This window comes from Sinocyclocheilus grahami, unplaced genomic scaffold (genome assembly GCF_001515645.1).
Source record: "Sinocyclocheilus grahami isolate Dianchi unplaced genomic scaffold, SAMN03320097.WGS_v1.1 scaffold753.1, whole genome shotgun sequence".
Taxonomy (NCBI): domain Eukaryota; kingdom Metazoa; phylum Chordata; class Actinopteri; order Cypriniformes; family Cyprinidae; genus Sinocyclocheilus; species Sinocyclocheilus grahami.
The window spans coordinates 367,830-391,335 of NW_015505932.1; the positions used below are offsets into that span (position 1 = coordinate 367,830).

The following is a 23,506-nucleotide window of genomic DNA, read 5'->3' on the forward strand; positions in this document are numbered from 1 at the left end:
CTGTGTTCCACCTCGCTGCCCCACTGCGGGTACGGCTGTGGTCCCGCTGGTCCCGCCTGTACGGTTTCTGGGCGCTTGGTCAGCGCTACCCAGCCTGTCTCGCTGGCTTTTGCGAACCATCAGCCTCGGCTATGCGATTCAGTTCGCCCGGCGCCCGCCCAAGTTGAGCGGTATCCGCTTCACTACAGTGAAGGCGGCCGATGCCCCTGTTCTACGGGCCTGTATAGTGATTTATCCTATATAGCGCTTGCATAAAGCAAGTAGTGCATATACACTTATAGCTGTTATGTATCTTTGCAAGTCATTCTTTTGAGGCACGCGCAAGCGCACGAATCCCCCTCGTAATATATATATGAAAAAATAGTGGGCTCCGCCAAAGTCCACGGTATAGTTCGAACACTGATATATATACAGTATATATATATATATATAGAGAGCGTCAACAAAGGCCCTACTCACGCACCCTCTGCCAACCCGTGGAACCAGGTGAGCCTTGTACCCCACACTCACACTCCTCTCCGGCCCGCTCACAAGCCGCCCGAGCTGGGTCCCTGTGTTCCACCTCGCTGCCCCACTGCGGGTACGGCTGTGGTCCCGCTGGTCCCGCCTGTACGGTTTCTGGGCGCTTGGTCAGCGCTACCCAGCCTGTCTCGCTGGCTTTTGCGAACCATCAGCCTCGGCTATGCGATTCAGTTCGCCCGGCGCCCGCCCAAGTTGAGCGGTATCCGCTTCACTACAGTGAAGGCGGCCGATGCCCCTGTTCTACGGGCAGAGATCACAGTCCTACTGGCGAAGGATGCGAAAGAGCCGGTCCCTCTAGCCGATATGAGGTCGGGGTTTTACAGCCCTTACTTCATTGTACCCAAGAAAGGCGGTGGGTTACGGCCAATCTTGGACCTGCGAGTTTTGAACCCGGCCCTTCATCGGCTACCGTTCAAGATGTTGAAGCAGAAACGCATCTTCGGTTGCGTCCGTCCCCGAGATTGGTTTGCAGCGATCGACCTGAAGGGACGCGTACTTTCATGTGTCGATCCTTCCATGCCACAGACCATTTCTGCAGTTTGCCTTCGAAGGACGGGCATATCAGTACAAGGTCCTGCCCTTCGGGCTGTCCCTGTCTCTCCGTGTCTTTACGAAGGTCGCGGAGGCAGCTCTTGTTCCCCTCAGAGAGCAGGGTGTTCGCGTTCTCAACTATCTAGACGATTGGCTTATACTAGCACAGTCTCAGGATCAGTTGTGCGAGGACAGGGACCTGATGCTTCGGCACCTCAGCCTGTTGGGCCTTCAGGTCAACCGGATATATGTGTGTGTGTGTGTAGTCATGTGGGAAGGCGCTGACACCTAAATGGATATTCCTGGCAACAGTCCTTTTAAATCAACACCTGCCATGCTGTTTCCTATTTGTCGTCTCTAACAAATTTGATAGCATAACTGGTTAGAGAAGTTACCAGTCGTCACTGGTGAAACCTAATGTAGTGAAGTTAAGTTAGTCATATTAAATGTATATTTACAGTTTGAGTTCAGAGAAATACCCATAGAGTTTCAAAGTAGAAGCAGGACACATTTCTGCTTACAACTACCTCCCAATCTTTTCTGAAGGTAGCTGGACATGGTTTGGCTGCAGTGGGTTAACTCCCTGACCCTCAAACCCAGCTGTGGCCATGGGCAAACCTCAGCGTGGAGTCTTACCAGCAGATGTGCTTCCGCAGCGGCCCAGCTGCACACCATGTTAAAGGCCCAGCACCCCCTACTTCCTCCTCCATCTGCCACTGCCACACACCAGATTACATGCTCAAGTATATAACCGTAAACCCTTGGAATCTACCAGAGAAATATGCACCATGTTTCAACCACTAATTTGGATGAGAAAGTCTTTCTAGATGGTTTCTGGCCTTTACCTTTTATGCCAAAATGAGCCTAGCAACAAATATAGTCTATATCTCTCATGACTTATTCAACAAAGCAGAGATTATCTGAAATCACTTTATTTGGCCAAGCAATCATCTATGTATTGCCTATGGCTCTGACAATTTAATGTGAAAGCTGTCTTTAATGTTAAGAAGTGATACTGATTGTAAAGCATGTACTGTGTAATTAGATAACAACTCAAGCTGCCCTACACTGTTGAAGAGAGGCTACAAAAAGTGGATGACTTTATCTGTAGAATGTTTAAACTATCAAAGCAGGGCAAACTTGAATGCAGTTTTATTAAAATAAGCCCTTGACAGGTTGCCCTGCACATTTCTGATAGCAAACCTTTTCATACAGTAGTTGTTTGTTCAACAAGCGAGCACACACTTTACGACCACTTTCCTTCAAAGCTCAACTCATGCTACAGCTATATTTCTTAGAGAGATTTTAGCATATCTAGAAACTTTTGTTTTGAGCCAGACATAATGTCTGCTTGCTGCTGGGTTGGCAGCTGAGGATGTCTGCTCTGAAAGGCACTAATTTGTCAGATGCAGTGGGAACATAATTCAAAATGAATATGTTTAAAACATGAGCTCCACCCATTAAAATCTATACTTATAATGGAAGTGAATGAGACCAATCTGCAATCATTATAATATTCACTTTGATTTTAGTGTAAAAAAAAATAGCAAACCAAAAAAAACATGATTTTACTGTTTATTTTTTTTATTTTATTTTTTATTATAAACTTCACATTTCTGCTTTTAAATCTTATTAAAAAATACTTCCATTGCAAGTTCCTCGCTGTACACTTGACATTTGTATTGCACCTATAATATTTCCCTAAAACCGCTACTAACCAGTGTACTTTGGTTGGTGATATTTATTATTACTATTATTATAAAACAAAACACCTATGCTTTTTGACTTTTAGATAAATGCAAAATAAACCCATTCAAAATTATTCCAATAAATTTTAGCATCTTTAAGGCAGTGTGCAGACTGTAAATGTACATGGGCTGATAGCTTAAAATGTGTGAGCGCTATGCTGGATATGTGCTATCTATTTCCATAAATATGTCTCAGAAAATAGCTTCCAAATCATTGTCAAAAATCCCCCTGACAAGACCTTATTTATTTTTTACCTGTCAGGAATATGGCGTGCATAATCAGAAATGTTATTAGAAGAACAGACCCCTCGCCTGTTAGCCCTGTTACCGGAGCTCGTAATAACTCTGAAAATGCAAATTAACTCTAGGTAATCTATTAACGTCAATTCAATTTTATATCAGCACTCCAATTTAGCAGATCCTGACACATTCCTGTGCACTGTGTCTCCGTACACAGGTTCATTTTGCCAGGAGAGAGCGGGCACACAGCAAGCAGGGCGGAGGAGCCATGTGCCATCTGTCTCTTCCTGACTTTATTACCCGACTCTATAATGAAGCCCCCGTCGCCGAGGCCTCACACACGCTCGGCTTTCAGATGACAAAAACAACTTTCCCTTCTTCATTTTTCCTTGTAGCAATTATTGTCATTCACACCTTCTTTGGTGGAAGGGAGGCGGTATAGACAACTCAATGTTAATTACCCCAATAGTCACTTCAAGTAGACTTGCTAATTTCAACAATGTAACAATCCTCTTGTCAGCAGCAGAAGGCAGGGAGCTTTGTAATGTCAGCATATGGTTTGAAGACTTGATGAGGGAATTTGCCTGCTTGTATTGACCTTAGTGTCAAAGACCCCATTAGTTAAAAAAACAGACCCTGTAATCCAATGAGATTAGTCCAGTCCATGCAAATGAGTTATCATTGCTTATTGTGGACAGACTGACGTGAGCAAATAACACTCTTAAATTATTCAAAGTGAAATTGAAATATGAGATAATGTCATGAATATGCATACAACGTTCTAGGGGGAAAACTTGCATCCATGAGCTTTCATTAAATGCTTAAAGTTGAGAAGGTGAAGGATTTGTCTCGCCTCACATGGCCTTTCGAATAATTTATTCTTTGGTCTCTCATGGCTTTGGTGATCTAAGGATTTTAGAGATTGCCGACAGCATTACACAACAGTCCAGTAGCATTAATTGTTCCCACCGAGAAAAAAAAAATGTAGTGGGATGTCTTTCTTGGTTTTTACAGTACACCAATTCAGAATTCAGTCAGTACCCAAATAAAAACAACTTTAACAAGCAACAGCTTGAGCAACTACCACACATTACCATTGGTTTGTCTTTCTCTTCAAAGGGGTTTATTATTATTATTAATATTATTATAAAATCACTAGTACATACTAATTCTAACACTTAAATACATTACTATTGTAATACAAGTGAACTTTAAAGAATATTTCATAATTATAATTATTTTATTATACACTACAGAAGTAACATTATTATACTTACATCTTTATTTCTTCACTTGCAAGACTTAAACCTTTTATTTTGGTGGTGGGAAAGCATTTAAGTTTCTGTGATAACAGGTATATAAAAGCTTCTACTTACAAATCTAGTTAAACACTGTGAACTACGGTTTACAAAAATGTTGGAAATGATGTGAATGTGAAAACAAAGTGTAACTCGCACACATTGCATTCCCAAAAGCACACTCAACGTACAGCACATGCAGATAATGGAGTTCATAGCTGTACGTGTGTAAAAACTCGCTGTCAGACAGAAGAGAAAGTGAGAAAACACAGCTAGAATCGTTGTATTAATACTGTGTAAAATGAGTAGTGAGTACTGAAACCAAATATTCAGAATTGATATGTATCGACATATCAACATTTTTGACAACGCTATAACATAGATACAGTTATATCCAAATACTTCAATAGTGACTTTAATAAATGTGTCTGGTTAAAAACATGTCTAGTGTTGAACAAAGTAATAAACTAGCAGTTCAAGTTTGTATACCTGTACTAACTACAATTCCATCATCGACAACCTACCGTAAGCTACAACACAAATAAATGAATACCAATTGGTTTGGTTCCTCAACTGAAATTCAAGAACCCAAACAAACTTCACAACTTCCTCACAAAGCATATTGGCAGGCCATTATTCAAAAACAAAACATGCAACATCAGCATGAGAGATAAACTTCTGTGATTTGTGTACATGAGACAGAAAATAAAAGAGGCTTCCTTGTTTGTCTGTTTGTTGTTTTTCTCTTCCAGCCAAAGAGCTTTTGATTCTCTCTATGAGTGTCTCCCACAACATTAATACTTTATAAGAGAATGCCTTTCAAGCAAACAAGAGAACATCAACTAATGTTTAATTGATCAGCAGTGACAAAAGGAAAGAACAATTGTGAAAGAAGTCAACTTCAGGCATCTTTTGCCATATTCTCCTTCCTGCCCTCCTCCACCACTGCGCTCTTCACCCCCACCGTCTGCTGCATCCCACACTTCACTGTCAAACCCCTCGGAAAACTACACTGAGGATTTAATTTGAGTGCATTAGTCTGAAAGCAGTAGAGAGACAAAGACTCTCACATACAGCTCCAATTCTGTATGCTGTAAGTGCACAGAAAATATGACAAAGAACAAACACTGAGGAGAAAATGCCCATATGAAGAACCCAAGGTTTTAAAGGAAACAAGGAAGCTCTGTGTTACACATGAGTGGGTTATAATGTACCTGGAGAAGAGCACCATTCCCCCGGCTGCATTCTACACTTCAAAAGTGAGCCTTGGATCAGGATTTGAAAAACACTTGAAGCACGGGGCAGATTTAATGCTGTTTTACTGCTCAAATTGACATCAATCATTTTATTAATGGCGCTTCCTGTAGTTCAGAGTACTCTCATCTTTAATCTATATTAAGGAATATAGTTATCCTCTCTGCATTACATTATTTCATGTTGTTTATAAACCATCAACCGTAAAAACAAAACAAGTCATGAGTTTAGATGTTTTATACAGCTATTCCCCAGCACAAGAGTAGAAAAATACACAACAGATTCCTGTATACTTTCCATAAAAAATATTTTTTCACCGCAAAACACTACATTGCAGCACAACAGGGCTTTCAGGATGTCATGAGAGTTATCTATTATCAAATTTTCAGAGATTCCTTTCACCGACTAACTCATATCCAAGATCCATCTCAAGGTCAGGCTTGGGTTTGTACGGAGAAATTTCAAGCAGGCTTTGTCAACTAACTATGAGCTCTATTTAAAGCAAGTCTTAAGGAGACATTCATTAGAATGCATTACTACAAATGCTTGTGAACTTGTGAATACATTATGTGGCATGAAAAACAACAATAGGTTTTTCTTTTTTTTATGGTCATACAAGATAATCTCAGTGGCAGACCCCATTATGACTATGTGCACCAGTATACATGTCATGTATTGTTGTATCAATCTCCAGACATAATAATGAGAAATTCCTGTCATCTCCAATTTCTCTTTGTCTATTTTTAGATCATGAAATCTCTATTACTTGTGTATTTTGTCAAAGCTTTTGTCTGCCTCATTTCATTGCGAGATAAAGGGCCTTGTGTCATTGTTCAGCTGAAACAACCAGAGATGATGAAAGAAGATCACTTACCCACTTGGGAAATCTCTGGCACTGAACCTTTGTAAGGCCCCTCATTGAACTGTGGGGGGTTGTCATTGATGTCTTGCACTTTGATGATGAACTCTGACGGTGGTTCCAGAGGTTGGTTGGTGTCTCTGTCGATGACCTGTGCCGTGAGCGTGTACTCAGCCTTCTCCTCCCTGTCTAGCCTTTTCATGGCGTGAATGTCCCCCGTCCTCTCATTGATTGCGAAGATGGTGCCTGCCCCTTCCCCTGCCAACACATACTTGATGTTCTTATTCCCCATGTCCAAATCCGTATGGAGCTAAAAAGAGAAACAGAGGAGGGGGATTGAGGCTACTTCCAGTTGCAGCTAATACCACTCGAGCATGACCATATCAATGGCGTCCACACCGGACGAGCTGCAATCAATCATGTAAAATAATTCAAGCCCACCGTCAAGTGCAGAGCTGCATAGTCTCTTTGAAATTCAAGTGTTTTACTGTAATGGCTGAACTGTTCAATCTCACAAACCAAAAAAAAAAATGCAAAAGGGCAGGCTGGATTTCCAGGTGATGCTTGGGTTGTGTAACCCATATATCTGTCATTCAACTCTTCATACATCACTAGTAGAGGATGGAGGTCAAAGCGTTTTGCTCACACCTGCCTCAGGGCCCTGTTACCAACTTGAAACCAGTCACCAGGCCACAGTTCCAGAACGAGAAGGCAATTGGGTTGTGTGTGAAAAATAAATAAATAAAGGCAAGACTATCCTTGACTGCTTCTCAGAGGGAAAATGGACAGAAAGTCGGTAGACTGAACAAATTGGAACAATAGTTTTATAAATCGAATCACTATTCATCTACTGATCACAAAATATTAAGAAGCACAACTGTTTTGAAAATTGATAATACGAAATGTTTCTTGAGAATCACATCAGCATATTAGAATGATCTCTCAAAAATCATATTATTATTATTATTACTATTATAATCATCGATATTTATAAGAATAAGAATACGAATAAGAATAAGAATGGCTTCAGCATAACATGAGGGCTGAGAGGGCTTCAGAACTTTTGAATTTTAAAATGTCTGAAATTACATTTTTAGACTTTTCTTCCTCACATAACTCCCATCAGTTCTGTAGCTACATCATGTACAGCAACTTCAGTTCCATTTCTTGAGGCGGTAATATATACAGCCTGGCGCCAGGTGGAAGTACACCTGAGACTGCAGTAACAAGGACAGCGTGAGCTTTGAAATGCAGACTTAAGAAATAAAGAAAAAGAAAATGCAACTGCTTAATAACTATGGTTTTATGCATATGTTGCCTCAGCGGTGCCGTTTCCAGACACTGACAAAGCACACACACTTAAATTGTCACACCTTGCACTTTTGTTCTCCTAATTGTCCTATCATTCCACATGAAAGATCTATCTCATTAAAACATCAGCTTCACAACAGTCTTTGCTCTACGAAAATCCCTAAATGAGCCCAAATTAATGATATGCTTTTTCTGATGGAAAACTTTTTTTCTCTCTTTCATCTGATTCTCTCTTCATGTAATTGATAAAACGAATGATATATTATTATGGATCCCTACAATATATAAACAAAATGTCACAGCTGCACAACTTCACTTCCTCCATTTGTTCATCCCTATGCCCTATGTGTACAGACAACGTTTCAGGCTTGCGCTCACACCATTCTCATTCTGACGAATGATCGCTTAATCTCAATGTGCAAACAATCGACTGAATTGGCTGTGGAGAGGAGGCAGTCTGTCATTATCCGGGTTGCCAGGGCAACTCCAGTGCTCTAACATCTGACGGCATCCACATTTTGAACTCTCTTAACACACATATAATGGAAAGGGGTCTGGTAGTTGTAAATTTTTGGGGGGGACTTTTGTTTCAATACTCTAATATAAACTAAGAAAAAGTCACTCCACAAAAGGTAAAAAAAATGGAGAAAGTAGGTCAAAGAAAACAACAGAATCATAATATTAAGTTATTCTCATAATAAATTTGATTGAAAACATTGAGTACAAGACACTGAGAAATACAGAGCTGAAGAATAACTGCAAGAAAAATGTAAAATCCCGGGAAGTCTTAAATCTGCCAGCACACTGGTGTGGATTAGCATTCAGAGCTGCCCGACTGGAGCTGAACTGGAACAACAGTGGGTTTTTACACCCGCTTCTCTCTGTACCACTGCTGTGGAGTGCAGCTTTTATTGTCAGTTCAGGAGAAAATATGTCAGTGGCTGCTAGCGATGAATCTTTATAGTAGCCAGAGGAACAATCAGCAGCTCCGTAATGAGGACCCCTCCATCCCTCTCTGCCTGCCGACTGCACACTAAAGTGCAGTGTTAAGCCCGCCATTGCAAATTAATGATTTTGCCTCGTCAGGGCAAGTGGCAGAGAGGACGTGGGTAGAGAAGAGAAGATTCACATCACCTACAGAGATGTCATATCACACGTTTAAAAAATGTCAGAGGAGCCTCAACCCAAGGACCATCTCAATGGTTAATTAGGCATTGTTCAAGTGTAGGGCTCTGCTTTGCACTAAGTGAACTGTGGATTAGATCATATGCTACGGCAGGCCTTCAAGGTCACCGCAGTTTCTGCATGGTGCCTACTGAAAGGTTCCATGGTGATCATGCATGTTGTAAGAGCAAATTCATGAAATGTATTCAGAGGCTTTTAGAAGTTATGCCATTTATATTTTAACAGACACTAATAACATTAATTCACTTCTCCTCCTCCTCATCATCAGCATCTCTATAATTTCCCTCTTCCCCTATTTTTTCTCAACTCTGTACTTTCACCATCTGCTATGTAATTCATTAACTGAAACTACTAATAACCGCAAAAATATTATATTATTCAAGCACACTATTCTGTTTGATTAGAATGTATTACATGTAATCAGTCATCCCAAACCTGCTACCATGACTCTTTGTTTAGCATTATTTTATATGCAATCATAAATTACACTGACTCTCATATATAAATAATTCTGTTTAAGATATTGAAAATGGGCCATACAGGAAATAAGCCAAGTGTATTCGTATAGTGAATTAATGTAATTATAAATACTTTCTTCATGAGAAAAAGATTACATGCTACCTGATAAGCCTACTGCTACATTATTGCAGTACCCACTGAGAATTGTTTTATTGAATGGGCTGTCACATTTACTCTCTTACTAATAAATATAGTTTGCATGTTGCCTCTAAGAGATTCCACCAAACAAAATGTGCAATAGAATTTATATATGTGATCAAAAGAGTGTATTTAAAAGTAATGCTTGTTATTTTTAACAGCTCCCCCTACATCTGATAATGTATGCATTCAATAAAACAGAGAAAATAGAACTCAGATAAAATAATAAATATCCTAATGCAAAACAACGAGAGTTAACATGTGATGCATGCTTGACTAATGAATACCATACAGTGCTTTGAATGGAATGGCTTTCTCAGTAACATTCCCAGGTACATGATTAGCCTTCCTGTGCTCCTGATTTATTCCCACTGTGCTGAGAAGGAACCAAACAGAGCAATTGTTATTGCTATAAAAAGCAAATGTAATCAATTGAAAAACAGATAGATTTTCATGAAGCAGATCCTACTACAGATCCAGACAAAAAACTTGGTTATAAAAGAGCTTTATCTGTGTCCAGATAATACAGATTGAGAATCTAATTTCATATTTTAGCATAGTCTGTTTTTACCCGCTGCTTTGTTTACTGAGCAGCTGAATGGACTGTGGACTGCTACAGGATATGATTACCAATTCTCCTGTTAAAACAAGCATTGATTTCACACAAGTAACACAATCACAAGCAACACATCAGGTCTGGCCCAGGACTGGTCCTGTTTAAGACCGGCTGTGACTCTGAACTTCTGGTGTGTTAAAACTAATCTGATATACAAAGATCTGCCAAACTAAAAACAACTAACAATGGAACAACAACAACAACTACTACTACTACTACTACTACTACTAATAATAATAATAATACATGTGCACATTTTAACAGGAGAATTGGTAATATGCATCTTGTAGAAGTACACATAAAAACAAAGGTGAAAACAGACTATACAATGAAATATGAAACTAGAATCTCGACTGTAGTACTATTACAAAACTACAACTACTACCATTCAAAAGTCAAGGGTCAGTAAGATGTTTCTTTCTTTTCTTTCTTTCTTTTGAAAGAAACAAAGAAAATAATATTGTTGTTTCTATTGTTGTTATAATTGTTATTGAACACTGGTATATATATATATATATATATATATATATATATATATATCTTTATCACATTGAACTAAAAATGACACGCAACTACGTCATGTTAATTTTTATTTTCAAGTGGTTCCCTAAGGCCATGAAGGTGCTACAGTGCCATTAGACACACAGATAACTCATCCATCTCTCATTGGCAGAGACCAATGGACTGATAGGAGCTGCAATTATCATGTTCTTTTCTTTGAAGTATCTATTGGCTGTCCCCACAAAAGGCTTCAGGGACAGAGAGGGGGTTCAGTGCTCAGGCAGCACTATCTATGCTCGCTGTCTGTTCTAATGTGGAATTACAGAGAACTCTGTTTTAACATGTCACATCACAGCAGAGTAGACGTGGCAACAAGCAGTTCCTTTGTCTCACAGACTGAAAACTGCATGCAAACCGAATGTGTGTGCGTCTGTTGTGAGCACACGTGCTTGTAAGTGACTATGCGGCTCCGAAGTCTCGAGTTTAGAAAACCAGCAGGCAAGAGACAAGGGGTAGTTTTTCATGCACCGCAATACAAAGGGTGAGCATCCTTTCTTGTTTTGCCCCTTAAGGTGTACTGTACATTTCATGAAAGCCACACTGAGTGATGAAAGCATCTTACAAATTTCACAGGTCCCAAAACATCATTGTTTTTCTGCACTGTTTTAGTACCTGTATTTCTAGCATTTCTTTTTTGGTGTGTGCAGAGGGCAAAATGAGCAGTTTACCAAGCAAATAAATTCCCACAGCAGATATTTATTTTACTTTCATCTTTTCTCTTTGGGAAGATAAAAACAGAGGTCTTCTCTGTATTTTGAATTACTTTTGAACCCATCATTATTTTCTGTTTTTAATGTATGTAAAAAAAAAAAAAAAGAAACTGTGAAAATCGGTATGACCTCAAGAATGTACTAAATCTGAAGAGGGTTACCATCTACATCATTTGTGAAAAGAGACAATTCCCAAACGTAACAACTGAAGCTGATAGAACTTCAGCTGCACCTGCTGACAAAATAAAGTGCCTGTTGATGGAGAGAAAACAAAAAAAACATAAAAATGGACCCTCCAAAATGAACAGAGTTAAATTACGCATCCATTTTTATTCTCTGTCTGAAATGCCCATCAGTAGTGTCAACAGAGATTTCACACTGCACTGCAGGCACATCAGCTGTCAGCGGCTTTTTCCCCTTACCTGTAATTTACATCAGAGCATTCGCAGAGTGAGATTAGCGCCACTGGTGAATGTGCTGCTCTGACTGAACACTCTAACAATGTGCCATGCACTCACCACTGTGAGGAGAATTCACTGCCATCCTGCTTTTAGACCCATCACTATGAACGCTGAAGTCAGGCTGACCATTTAAGACTCCGGATGTTGGGGAAAAACACAGTCGGGTGGATTTGAGTCTTTTGCTGTTTCTTCTGAAAATGTAGGCTATGTATAAATTCATGAAGAAATGTTCCTGTTTTGAATTTGACTGTGCAGGAGTTTAAAACTTCTCTCCAATGGCTTTTCTTACATTCCTTAGCTTCTAAGTGGTATAGACTATCAGCACAGTTGTGCAGCATTCTGAATTATATAGAGAATTCCATTTCAAATACAATTTAATTCCTGAATTTGAAATTCATTTGAATGGAGGCAGCAAACAGGATGCAGAATTGCAATTCAAATTAAAATGTACGGAAGTAGAAATTAAATAAATTCCAAGTCAGATGTACGTATGTAATGTTTAACTAGAAGAGCAAATTTATCCAAGACTAACTTTGAATGATGGCTTGACAAAGCCTTGTTAAGATTTTGTTTGTTTTTCCAAAACTTTGTAAGGGAAACAGGTCAATAATTTAGCTCAAAGGGAATCATTTAAGATTTTAAAGGGAACTCCACCATTAATATGCAAGGGAATTAGGACAGAATCACTGTTTTACGGCTGATCACTGAGACGGCCAGCGATTCAGTGAACGAGCCGTATGACAGCAATTCTGCAATGGATATCTATATCCAAAATATAGTGAAAACACTATTACTTAGCACATGTAACAAGATCGGCAGTTTAAGACATTAACTTGTGAGCACAAAACACAAAGAAGTCTTGATGTTTATAGGCCTAGGTTTATAAGTTACAGACAGACAGAATGACAACAGACAGACAGACAGACAGACAAACGATAGATAGATAGATAGATAGATAGATAGATAGATAGATAGATAGATAGATAGATAGATAGATAGATAGATAGATAGATAGATAGATAGATAGATAGATAGATAGAATGATAGATAGATAGAATTGAAAATCCCTGCTCTTATCAAAGGTTCTAACAGTGAAGGCCACTCGAACACACGGGGTCCTTCCTGCCAATAGAGGCCAACTGGAAGGAGGGCGGTAGGTATGTATGCATGCCCCCTTCATGTCGCCCCTGACTGGGAGATGGATGCCGGCTGTCACACTTGCTTGCCTTTGTTCTTGCCAGACGTGCAGGGGTCTTGAGGAAAGTGCCCAAACACTCATCAATCTCACTTTTGCCCTGTGCTCCTGCCTTTGCTCTTACAGGTCCCAATAACAATTTAGTCACAACATGAGGAAAAATGCTTCCATCCACAGAACCAGGGCACTTATCCGGTGACCTGAGAACATAGAAAAGCAACTAAGAAAGTGAGAATGAGAGAGTAATAGCCCTGAAAAAGAAATAACAAACAACTTTGTATTGGCTCTTCTATGGAACTGATCTACTGTCAGGCTGTGAAAAGATGAAAAGATGCAAATGAGCAATATCATGAAAGGTTTTTTTTTTTTCTCATTCTCCATCCCTTATCATTTGTCCTCTCTCTCACTGAGAAAAATAATGTACCCAAGGGATGATGCAGATCTGTTATTTTTACTGTTATTAGATCTACTTTCTCTCTCTCTCTCTCTCTCTCTCTCTCTCTCTCTCTCTTCGTCTCTGTTCTCTTTCGGAAAAGAAAAATCATAACATGCATTTTCCTACAAATATTTAATTACAGAAAAACAGGATGTCAGCAAATTCCCCTCTGTACGCGTTCACTTTGATTCTGTCAGTCCCACTAAGAAGCTTTTTGATTACTGTCACTGTAACCCAGCACACTTACATCCACAGTCACCAATCCTTGTTAGAATAGCTAAGAAAAGCTCTGATAGCCGTCTTGAAAAATGGGTCACTAAACAGACCTCAAACTACCTCACCATTTAAATGGTCTCAAACCTATAATCTTTTTTCCAGCAACACAACACAATACAAGAAAAAAAAATTGCAAGGGCAAATGTTAGAACACATTATACTTTCAGAGAAGTATTTGGGATAATCTTGGACATCAATGAAACATAGACAGGTCACTTGGAATGACATGTACAGCAGTTCGGCTGTGCTTTGAATGAAGACTGGTGCTTACTCCTAGACCACACTCACACACACACACACACACACACACACACATAAATGGCTAGCAAAATGTGTAAGCGCCAATTATCTACATGCATCTCCTCATAGACTTAAACCAGAACTCTCAATGTGGCAAACATACAGAATGCTGTATGCACCCCTTGGAGCACAGCAAGTTTATCTATTTACTAAAGTTCCAGAATGTATTTATTTACACATATGCAGTCATGATCTACTACTCTGACCTTTAGCATACAAATTCAATCTCATGGAGTTAGTCATTTAGTGGGGGCCAGCCTGGGCAAGCAGCAAATGTAATGATCCCAGATGACCCGCCCCCACCGAAGGTAAATCAGCAAGGGAGCCGTGAAGGGAAGTCACATGCAGAGTCTGTCTTCACTGTCTAAAAAGATTGGGAAGACACTCCGCAGCAAAATCCTCGGGCAAGGATTCGGAATGCACAACCAGTCAAAGGTGTTTTTTTGTTGTTGTTTTTGGGAGGAGGGTTAACTTTTCTATTATTCTCACCATCTTGCAATCCTCGGCTCGCTTAGTGATGCACAGACAATGTGAAATCTATGAAGTGGAAAGTGTCGACTCTGAGCTGTCAGTCAGGACATTTACGTCATGTCATGCAAAGAAAAAAATGTGAGTGAGTGCAAGGCTCTGTAGGATGGGAGCTCATGCTGGGTATCCATTTATGGTTTTTTTTTTATTTAGCATGCCGGGCTTAACAGTTGGCATGTAACGGAAAACGCAACCATCTTTTCTTCCTTATATGATGGGGGGTGTTACAGAGGTTGGGCACCCTCACGCCAATGCACACGTCACCAGAGTCAAAGAAGATATGTGGTTGTGAGACGTATAGACAAAGTTATTTTGATTTATTTATAACAATAAAAAAAGTCAAATTTGAATCCATGGTGACTTTAAAATGAACCATGCTGTGGTTTAATAAAACACAAAATAAGACCTGAATGGGAAAAAAGTATGGGAAAGGACAATCTGTTAATGCATAAGCCTGATGCCAAACCATTAAGATACATCAGTCCGAGAGCTCATAGAAAAAGGACTCAAGTCTGTTGAAAATGCACTCTAACAAATTGCATTTTGAAGTTGCGAACCAGTTTGTGAGAGAAATGAGGTGAAGGAGCAACAATCTCAATACTGTATGCTATTAATAATGCAAAAGATCAATTATGCATTTAAAATTGCTGCCTAAAATAGAAAGCATATAACAAGTGTTTCTGTTCACTAGAAGCTTTGAAACACACATACAAAAAGGCAAACGTTGCCACCAAGACAATATGCAACTCAAAATATTCTGTGAAAAAAATTAATTGGGAAAAAAAAATCTTGCCTGGAGAATTCCAGATTTGCTAATTTAACATAAGACGTCAAATCAAAGTTTGCCACCATTTTGCTCTTGTACAGATATCTGCGGGGACTGTGTTTGTTTATCTCCCCCTTTGAGCCTGGCACTTAAAAACACCCTGAAATTAAGCTGGCGACAAAACACAGCTCCATTGTATGGAAATTAAGATATTTCCCTTTTGTTAGGATGAAAAAAATGACACCACCATTTATAAGCAGTCTTATATTATACTGTTTACAAATCACTTTAATGATTACGGTGAAATCTCAGTGCTCCCATACATTTTTTAAGTCCATCTCTCTGCCTCGCAGTCATAGACCAACCAATACCTTTCAATTTGGAAAAAAGAAGCACTGAGGTAAAAAGCCACTACTCAAGGGGATTACATCTATTCTACCTCATTATTTGCCTTTTGGGAGACAGACGAGGGCAGAGTGGCAGGCTGCGATCTGTTTACATTTACTGTACAAGACTATCGGAATTATAATTGTGTTATTTCAGCACATGGCTCTGTTTAAAGGTCCTGTGGTCCCAGGGAGATGAAGAACAATGAAATCCCTTTAAGGGATTCCACTGCACAGGCAAAAATGCTGCAACACAACTTTTATTTATTTTCCATCTCTTTCTTCCCATTTTATTTTCTTTCTACATTTGGGGGGGGCTCAAAGGAAATATCAAGTAAGGGTGGGATTCCAAATGAGATCAGAGAGGGCCATTTGTAGGGAGTAGGGGCCTACAGGAAGGCGATACGTAGAATCATATTAAAGGAATACTTCCTCTCATAATAAAAATTCTGGTATAATTTACTTACCCTCGCTAATAACTTTCTTTCTTCCACAGAATACAGCGTGCTTTGAAAAGCATGAGGGTGAGTAAATAATGGCATTTATAATTTCCATTTCAGTGAACTATCCTTTTAAATGGCAGTGAACGGGTGCCTTCAGAATGAGAGTATAAACAGCTGATAAAAACATCACAATAATCGACATGACCCCATACCTTGTCTTGTCCGAATCAGGAGAGAAATTTGCATTAGGGATCTCCAGCCCTGCTCCCGTAGAGCTACCGTCATGCAGACTTCAGTCCCAACCCTGCTTCAGCACACCTTTGACTGGGGTTGGAGCTGTAATCTGCAGGACGGTAACTCTCCAGGAGCAGGGTTGGAGACCCCGGCAAAGATCAAGCACCATTAACAAGCAATAACAGGCCAAAACAGTTCTAAACATATATGTTGGTGGATTTTGATGTGAGACGACAGCAGGGGTTTGACTTTTTCACTGGTGGAAGTGTTATTATGGAGTACTGCCACATATTTTGTCCAGAAGCAATGGTTTAAAGTTTGAACGCCTTAATGATGCATTATGGCACCCATTCGCTGCTGATAATCTATTAGTGAGCAAGTGATGTAATGCTGAATTTATCTAAATCTGTTCCGATGAACAGACAAACTCATCTACATCTTGGATTGTCTGAGGGTGAGAAATCTTTCAGCAAATTTGAATTTTTGGGTGAACTATTCCTCTACTTTCTCAGATCCCATTTAAAACAAGAGGTTTTATGTTACAATGAGGTTACAATGTTATGTTATCTTTATGCCACACCAGATTTGTGTTTCCTTTCTTTATGCTTTCCATTTATGATTTGAGCTTAATACACATGATTTCCTAGTCCAGAAGGGGCAAAGTCAGTGATGAATGTGATGGCATGTATATGTTGAAGGATCACTGTACAGATAACCTCATAACTCAAAACACTGTCTGTATCACTTCATAATAATGATACTGTATTCCAAAAGACTAATTCCAAATAGCACTCCCAACATATCTGAAGCACTACAGAGGCATTCATTTTAACATTTTCTGGCATGTTTGTATCCAACGCATGGTTGAGAGCACAGACATAAAAATGTAGTGCAATAAACCGCCTGCTGTCTTTTCATTCAGGATAAGGCTACATATTTACAATACATCTGCTGGTTTATTATTCGCACATGTACAGCAGAAGATGCATCATCATATGGGTCTGCTTCAATTTGTCTTTTCCATGAGTAATTATGGGGTTTGTGTATATCTATGAGCCAATATGAGACATTTGTTTAACAAGGACTGTCGAATATATTATACAATGTTTGTTCCATAGGATCTCACAGCTTGGTTTATATGGCAATCACTGATTATTGCCTTATGTCTTTTTTAAGAAGTAATAAATCATGAAGAAGCATTGATGAGTACAAATATTGAATCATCAATAAATGTCTCATAAGTTACCTGCAGTGCATGTGACGTTCAAGCTTATTCGTCATCCACCCACATTCATCTCTCAATCTCCATCATTCCGCTCAGCCTGAAATTGAACGCGAGTTTACTCAGTAAACAAGATTATATGGTTTATGCTAAACCTACACCATTAGCATATCAGAGGCGAGAGAACATGTCCAGGCGTGTATGACATGGTCTTATCCCTCCCAGCCCTTGTCCAATTATGGATTCATCTGAACACATCAAACGTGGCTCTGTTTGCACCTCATGCGATCATTTCAGCGATATTGCTCCGTCAACTACTAATTGCTTTGGCTGTAATTTCCTTCGCAAGAGGCCAAATCCAAGAAGAAAGATCCATATATAGGGTTAATTTACATATGCAAATAAGCAAGACTAGTGGCAGCTTGAGGAAAGTGGTGTGTGTGGTGTTTGGGGTGGGATGGGGAGGTGGCTCAATTTTTGATTTTAATATCTGATTTCTATAAGTGGTTCCGTATATGCGGCTCACATTAGCTCAGGATGAACTCTGCGCTGCTCCATTAGTCTTCCCCAGATAATGCTACACTTCTCAGTCCCGTTTACTTAACATGCTAGATCCGGCCTCCACAATTTGCACTAATCAACTGACAAGGTGAAAGCCCTTTCACCAATCCCTGGAGGGTGAAAACTTAACTCCTAATGGTCATTAGTAGTATTTATTTTCTCTAACAGACACATCCAGCCCAGCCCCTCTCACTCGTAGTTAGTTCCCATCGCCATCCACCCTCTCCAGGTCCAGATTGTACTCCCACACACAGGATGTGCCCTTATCACTGAGCACTGCTACCACTCACAGATATGATACAATAAAAGTTAGCTTTCCATTATAAAGTGTGGCGATATAATATATTGAGAGGAGCAGTAAAATAATATGACTGCATCTCTCTCTCTTTCTCTGTGCTTTTCCAGCCTCAGTACTTTCAGATCAAACCTCAGTGACCTATTCCCCAGAGCCTGACCTGCAGAGTGTGATTTGTATTGGCAAGAACAAAACTACTGGCAAGGGATCCCAAAAAATTCAATAACATATGTACAGGCCCTTCCAACAGCCTTAGCATTACCACTGTAATCTGCTTGTCCTCCTTGTCATTTCGCCATCATATTCACCTTATTATAGATTCAAGCCTAGGCAAGGAGAAAATAGAGTGATGCTGCAGTGGTGTTCGCTATATACAAAGGGTTATAGAGAAGCACATTTCAATGCAAACAAAATGTTTTTTAAACAAAGAAATGTCTCTCCATTCATTATATGACATACTTTTACATTATGCTGAAAAAAAAAAAATTATAAATAAATAAAGTGTTTCTCTTTTGTTGTTGTTGAAAATGGAAAATTTTCGAATGAAATGAGTAAGTCTGAATATTCAGATCTACTTTAGTTCTTCATGATGCATACATAACAAACCATACAAATTATGAGGACATAAATGTATGTCATTCATTAATAATTACATAATTTAAGTTATTATAAACTTTTGGATGGATTCAAGAGGTGCATGTGTAGCGTCTGGACCACCCAAACACACAATATATATTTTGTTAGCTAGATTTAACAAATACTCTGTAACACCCCATGAACAGGCCCCTGGTTTCATGGTAACCTGGACACCCGATACATTTACAACCTTGTGGAATGTGAGCTGAGACTCTCAGCTGCATTTCACAGAAGCAAGAGGCACAAATGCACAGTAGAAATTGACTTTTCTACTAATTAATTCATAGGAAAACCTTTCTTTGAATGAACACACATATTCTTCAGGCCATTGTGTATATTATTGCTGTTTTGTATTAATCTGTTGGATTATAGACTATTTTATTCATGCTTACGATAAACCACTCATTCATATAACCTTACATATACCGTGTTTAGTATCTATGAATTCGCCTTCTGATGATCTAAACAAGAGTGTATATTATATGTTGGTACATAGGCAATATATTAGTGTCCTGAGAATCTTTAGTATTTTCGATTCAAGTTCCAGATACTAAGTACCATGTTTCCACACAAAGAGTCATAAACTCCACAGGATCTCAAAACGCCCACTTGGGATTCCGGCCTTTCTCATTGGATAAGCCCATCTTGAGAGGCGGGGATCTTCTCTGACATTAAAGCTTAACCCCCGCCCAGTCAGTGGTTTGGTCAGATGCTAAGATGAAGATGTGAGAAAACGCTTCAGGATACCAAAGCATTGTGCCAGGCCTTTCTTCGGCCCTGTCCTTTCCATTTCAATCAAAATTCTCTGACTCAAAACTGGTTATTTCGCATCAACCAACTTCAGCAAGATCTTGGGCCTTAAGATTGCATCAGGAATCTCTTTCAGACAAGGCGAGACTCGCAAGTATCAAACTTAGTCTTATTAATTGATACATTAAGTATCAGTTACACCTTTTTACAAGGTGTGTGTGAACTAAGAATCTGACGTTTTCCCTCAGGTTTTAGATCTGCTGAATATGCAAAGTGTTCCATAAAATTCATTCTTTATGCCTCTTTCTGTACTGAGTTAAACTTTAACCCTTTCCTATACCAACTGTATGTGTGTGTGTGTGTGTGTATGTGTATGTTAGACGAGTTTATGTGTTTATGTAGGATGTTAGACCAGTTTATGTGTGTATGTAGGATGTTAGACCAGTTTATGTGTTTATGTAGTATGTTAGACTAGTTTAAGTGTTTATGTAGTTAATAAAACCTTACTTGTATCACACTTGACGTGTTCATTGTTTGCTCATAACCGGAGTCACTAATCATGCAGATTTACGCTACAAGCTTTGTAGAATTGTACAGTAAGAAAGTTATTTCCCTTAACCAGGAAATTAACGTTCTTAGAATTGACAAGACAGTTGACCCTGAGTGGTCAGCTAAATATCTACAGCGGATCTAAAATATGAATAGTTAATTATAACTAGTTATGGTTAATTATTCATATATCCCATGAGCTGATTCGTTACACATGTATATTTTTCCTTATTCAAATGTTTATAAATCTGGATTCATTCTAAATGTTCGAGCTTGCGCCTACAGGTAGTCAGACATCATAAACACTTTTTTAATAGAGGCCTAGATACAAATATCTCACAGTTCATTTGTATTACCCTACAATAAGACCGAGTCACTTACAGTATTTATTCAATTTTTAATTATACACTACCATTCAAAAGACTGGGTCCGTAAGATATTTTAATGTTTTTTTTTAAAGAATCCTCTAAACTTCACCAAGGCTGCATTTTTTTGTACAGTAAAACAGTAATATTGTGAACAATTATTAAAATTTAAAACAAATGTTTTCCATTTTAATATATTGTAAAATGTATTCCTGTGATGGCAAGGCTGAATTTTTTAGCAGCCATTACTCCAGTATTTAGTGTAACATGATCATTCAGAAATCATTCTTATATGCTGATTTGGTGATTAAGAAACATTGCTTATTACTTTCAATGTTGAAAACAGTTGTGCTGTTTAATAGTTTTGTGGGACCCACCTTATATTAAGTGTCCTTAACTACTATGCACTTAATTTAAATTAATCATTTGGTACAATGCACTTATTGTGTACATACATGTTTTTACATTGTTGTATTTGAAAATACAATCCTGTCATTACATCTGTAATTAATTTCTGTAGATACATCTCCTTAAACTTAACCAGACCATCAAACCTGTCTCTAACCTTACCCATTTCACACCACAATAGCAGCAAAAGTGTTTTGCAATCAACATGAACAAAACAGGTACATATTACCTAAAAAAATCATTATTTTAATATTAACTACATAATATTTAGAGACACCTAGTAGGACCTTTTTGTGGAAAACACTTTTTTTGAGTCAGAACTCTTTTATACTTTTATAAATCTAAAGTTCAGAGTAAATGCCTTCACTGTCACTTTTGCTGAATAAAAGTAAGAATTTATTTGTGAGAAAGTGGTTTCAGTTGGTTCCAAATGTATTCCTAAATTTTAATTTTAAAATTAAGTGTGAACTCATTGATGAATAATAATTTATGTACAAAAACATTCCCCCACACACAAGTTTTACACACAAATACGTGTGTTTACATGGTAAGTGAGTAAGACCCAATGTCTGCTGTTACTTAAAAAGTAAAAAGCTCTGTGACTGAATTTAAATCAAGTGTTCCTAGCTTTACACACACACATATATATATATATATATATATATATATACACAAATACACAGGCAACTGGCTCAGTACAAAAAAAGTCATCATTCTTTGAGTGTAATTCCAGAGGCCGGGCTATGCAGGCCTGATAGCCATTAAGGATTCATGATTCAATTGGATCTCATATTATAACGGCTTGAATTTTTCATGCAACCCCTCAATGCCAAGAAGAGGAAAGGAGGAATTGAAATTAGATGAAATTTTGTCTGCAAAACCCACCCAGTGCATTAGCATGTTAAAACCTTGTACTACAACAGGGCCTGTGACAAGATTTGCTTCGTTTTGTTGGATCTAATCAGTATTTTTAGGATGTCTGGACTAGAATGGATCATGTTTGGACATTGTCGAGATGGAGATGTGAGAAAAGTCATTTGCGACTGATATGTGGGTGAGCGAGTGCTTTTGTGTGTGTGTGTGTTTGTGTAATACTGTAAGCCTACTTCTATGCAGCATTATGACACTATTTTATGGTAAAATGTGCCTAGAATTTACATCGGTGGTTCTCAGCCTTTATAACTTCAAGGTCTCCAATTGTCCACCATGATATATTAAAGTAGATATATTAAAGGAATTTTAAGAGCTGAATGTTTTACAGGGCGACCCGTCTTTTTAACCAATCAATGTATAGGACCCTTCTAATCGTTCATGAATTATATTTAAGGATAATTATTAACAAGGTGTAGCGTCTGCGTAGAATCATGCATGATCTTTGGGTTTTATGGATTAAGATACCCTTTTAGCTTTTGACATTTGCATATAAATTACAGTCCTGGTCAGCAATTCCAGACCGGCCATAAAACATGCAAATGGGCCATAAAGGGAAACAAAGGAAACTTCTCCCGCTCAAAATGCATGCCTCTGATTGGCCATTCCACCCAAAAGGTGGGTGTGGATAGGAACCATAAAAAGGCATTAGCCAAAAAATTTTTCTTGTATATTTTCTTTTGCTCAGAAACTCTCTTCGTTTGAGACAACACTTTTCGAAGACTCTCAAGATCTTCCTCTTGAGTTTCTATTTTCCGGCAGTTTTTATCTTCAAGTAACTTTAGTCGCTGTGGACTTTTCCTTCGTCAGAAGAACCAGAAGTAAAAACTTCCAGCTCACCCCTCACGAACTCATCAAAAGACCTCCGGTGTGTACCGCATCAGGATTCTTCTTCAGCAATCGAAAACCATTGCAAGTAACCGCTTTAAATTATTTGGATGCGTGTTTAAATTTCAGCCCCTTTTTAAGGTGATTTTTGGATTCTTTGATGATTTTCAAAGGTTGTGGTTAAGTGATGTGAAATACTGCCATTCTTTTTCTATTCTCTCTCTTTTCCTTACTTTGTTTCATTCTGTATATAGAAGTGTTTTGCTTAGTTATATGTTAGATATAGTTTCATTTATTAAATCCCTTATATTCACAACGGATTGTCTCTGTTTGCTGCTCACAATTCGAAGTCAATGAATGTGTGAACCCTTGCTACATTTTGCTAAATTACTGCTAGCACTGCACAAAGAAGGACAGTTTATTCTTCCTTGGCCAGGAAAATAAT

General features: G+C 38.6%; 1 protein-coding gene across 1 annotated transcript in view; it reads right to left on the minus strand.

The window, feature by feature from the left end:
* The window catches only part of LOC107561036 (cadherin-8-like), a 100,504-nt gene that overhangs the window by 51,165 nt on the left and 25,833 nt on the right, over positions 1–23,506 (minus strand). The window contains exon 3 of the mRNA XM_016245367.1: positions 6,468–6,762. Coding sequence (XP_016100853.1) covers positions 6,468–6,762 — 295 coding nt within the window. The remainder of the gene's footprint in view (positions 1–6,467; positions 6,763–23,506) is intronic.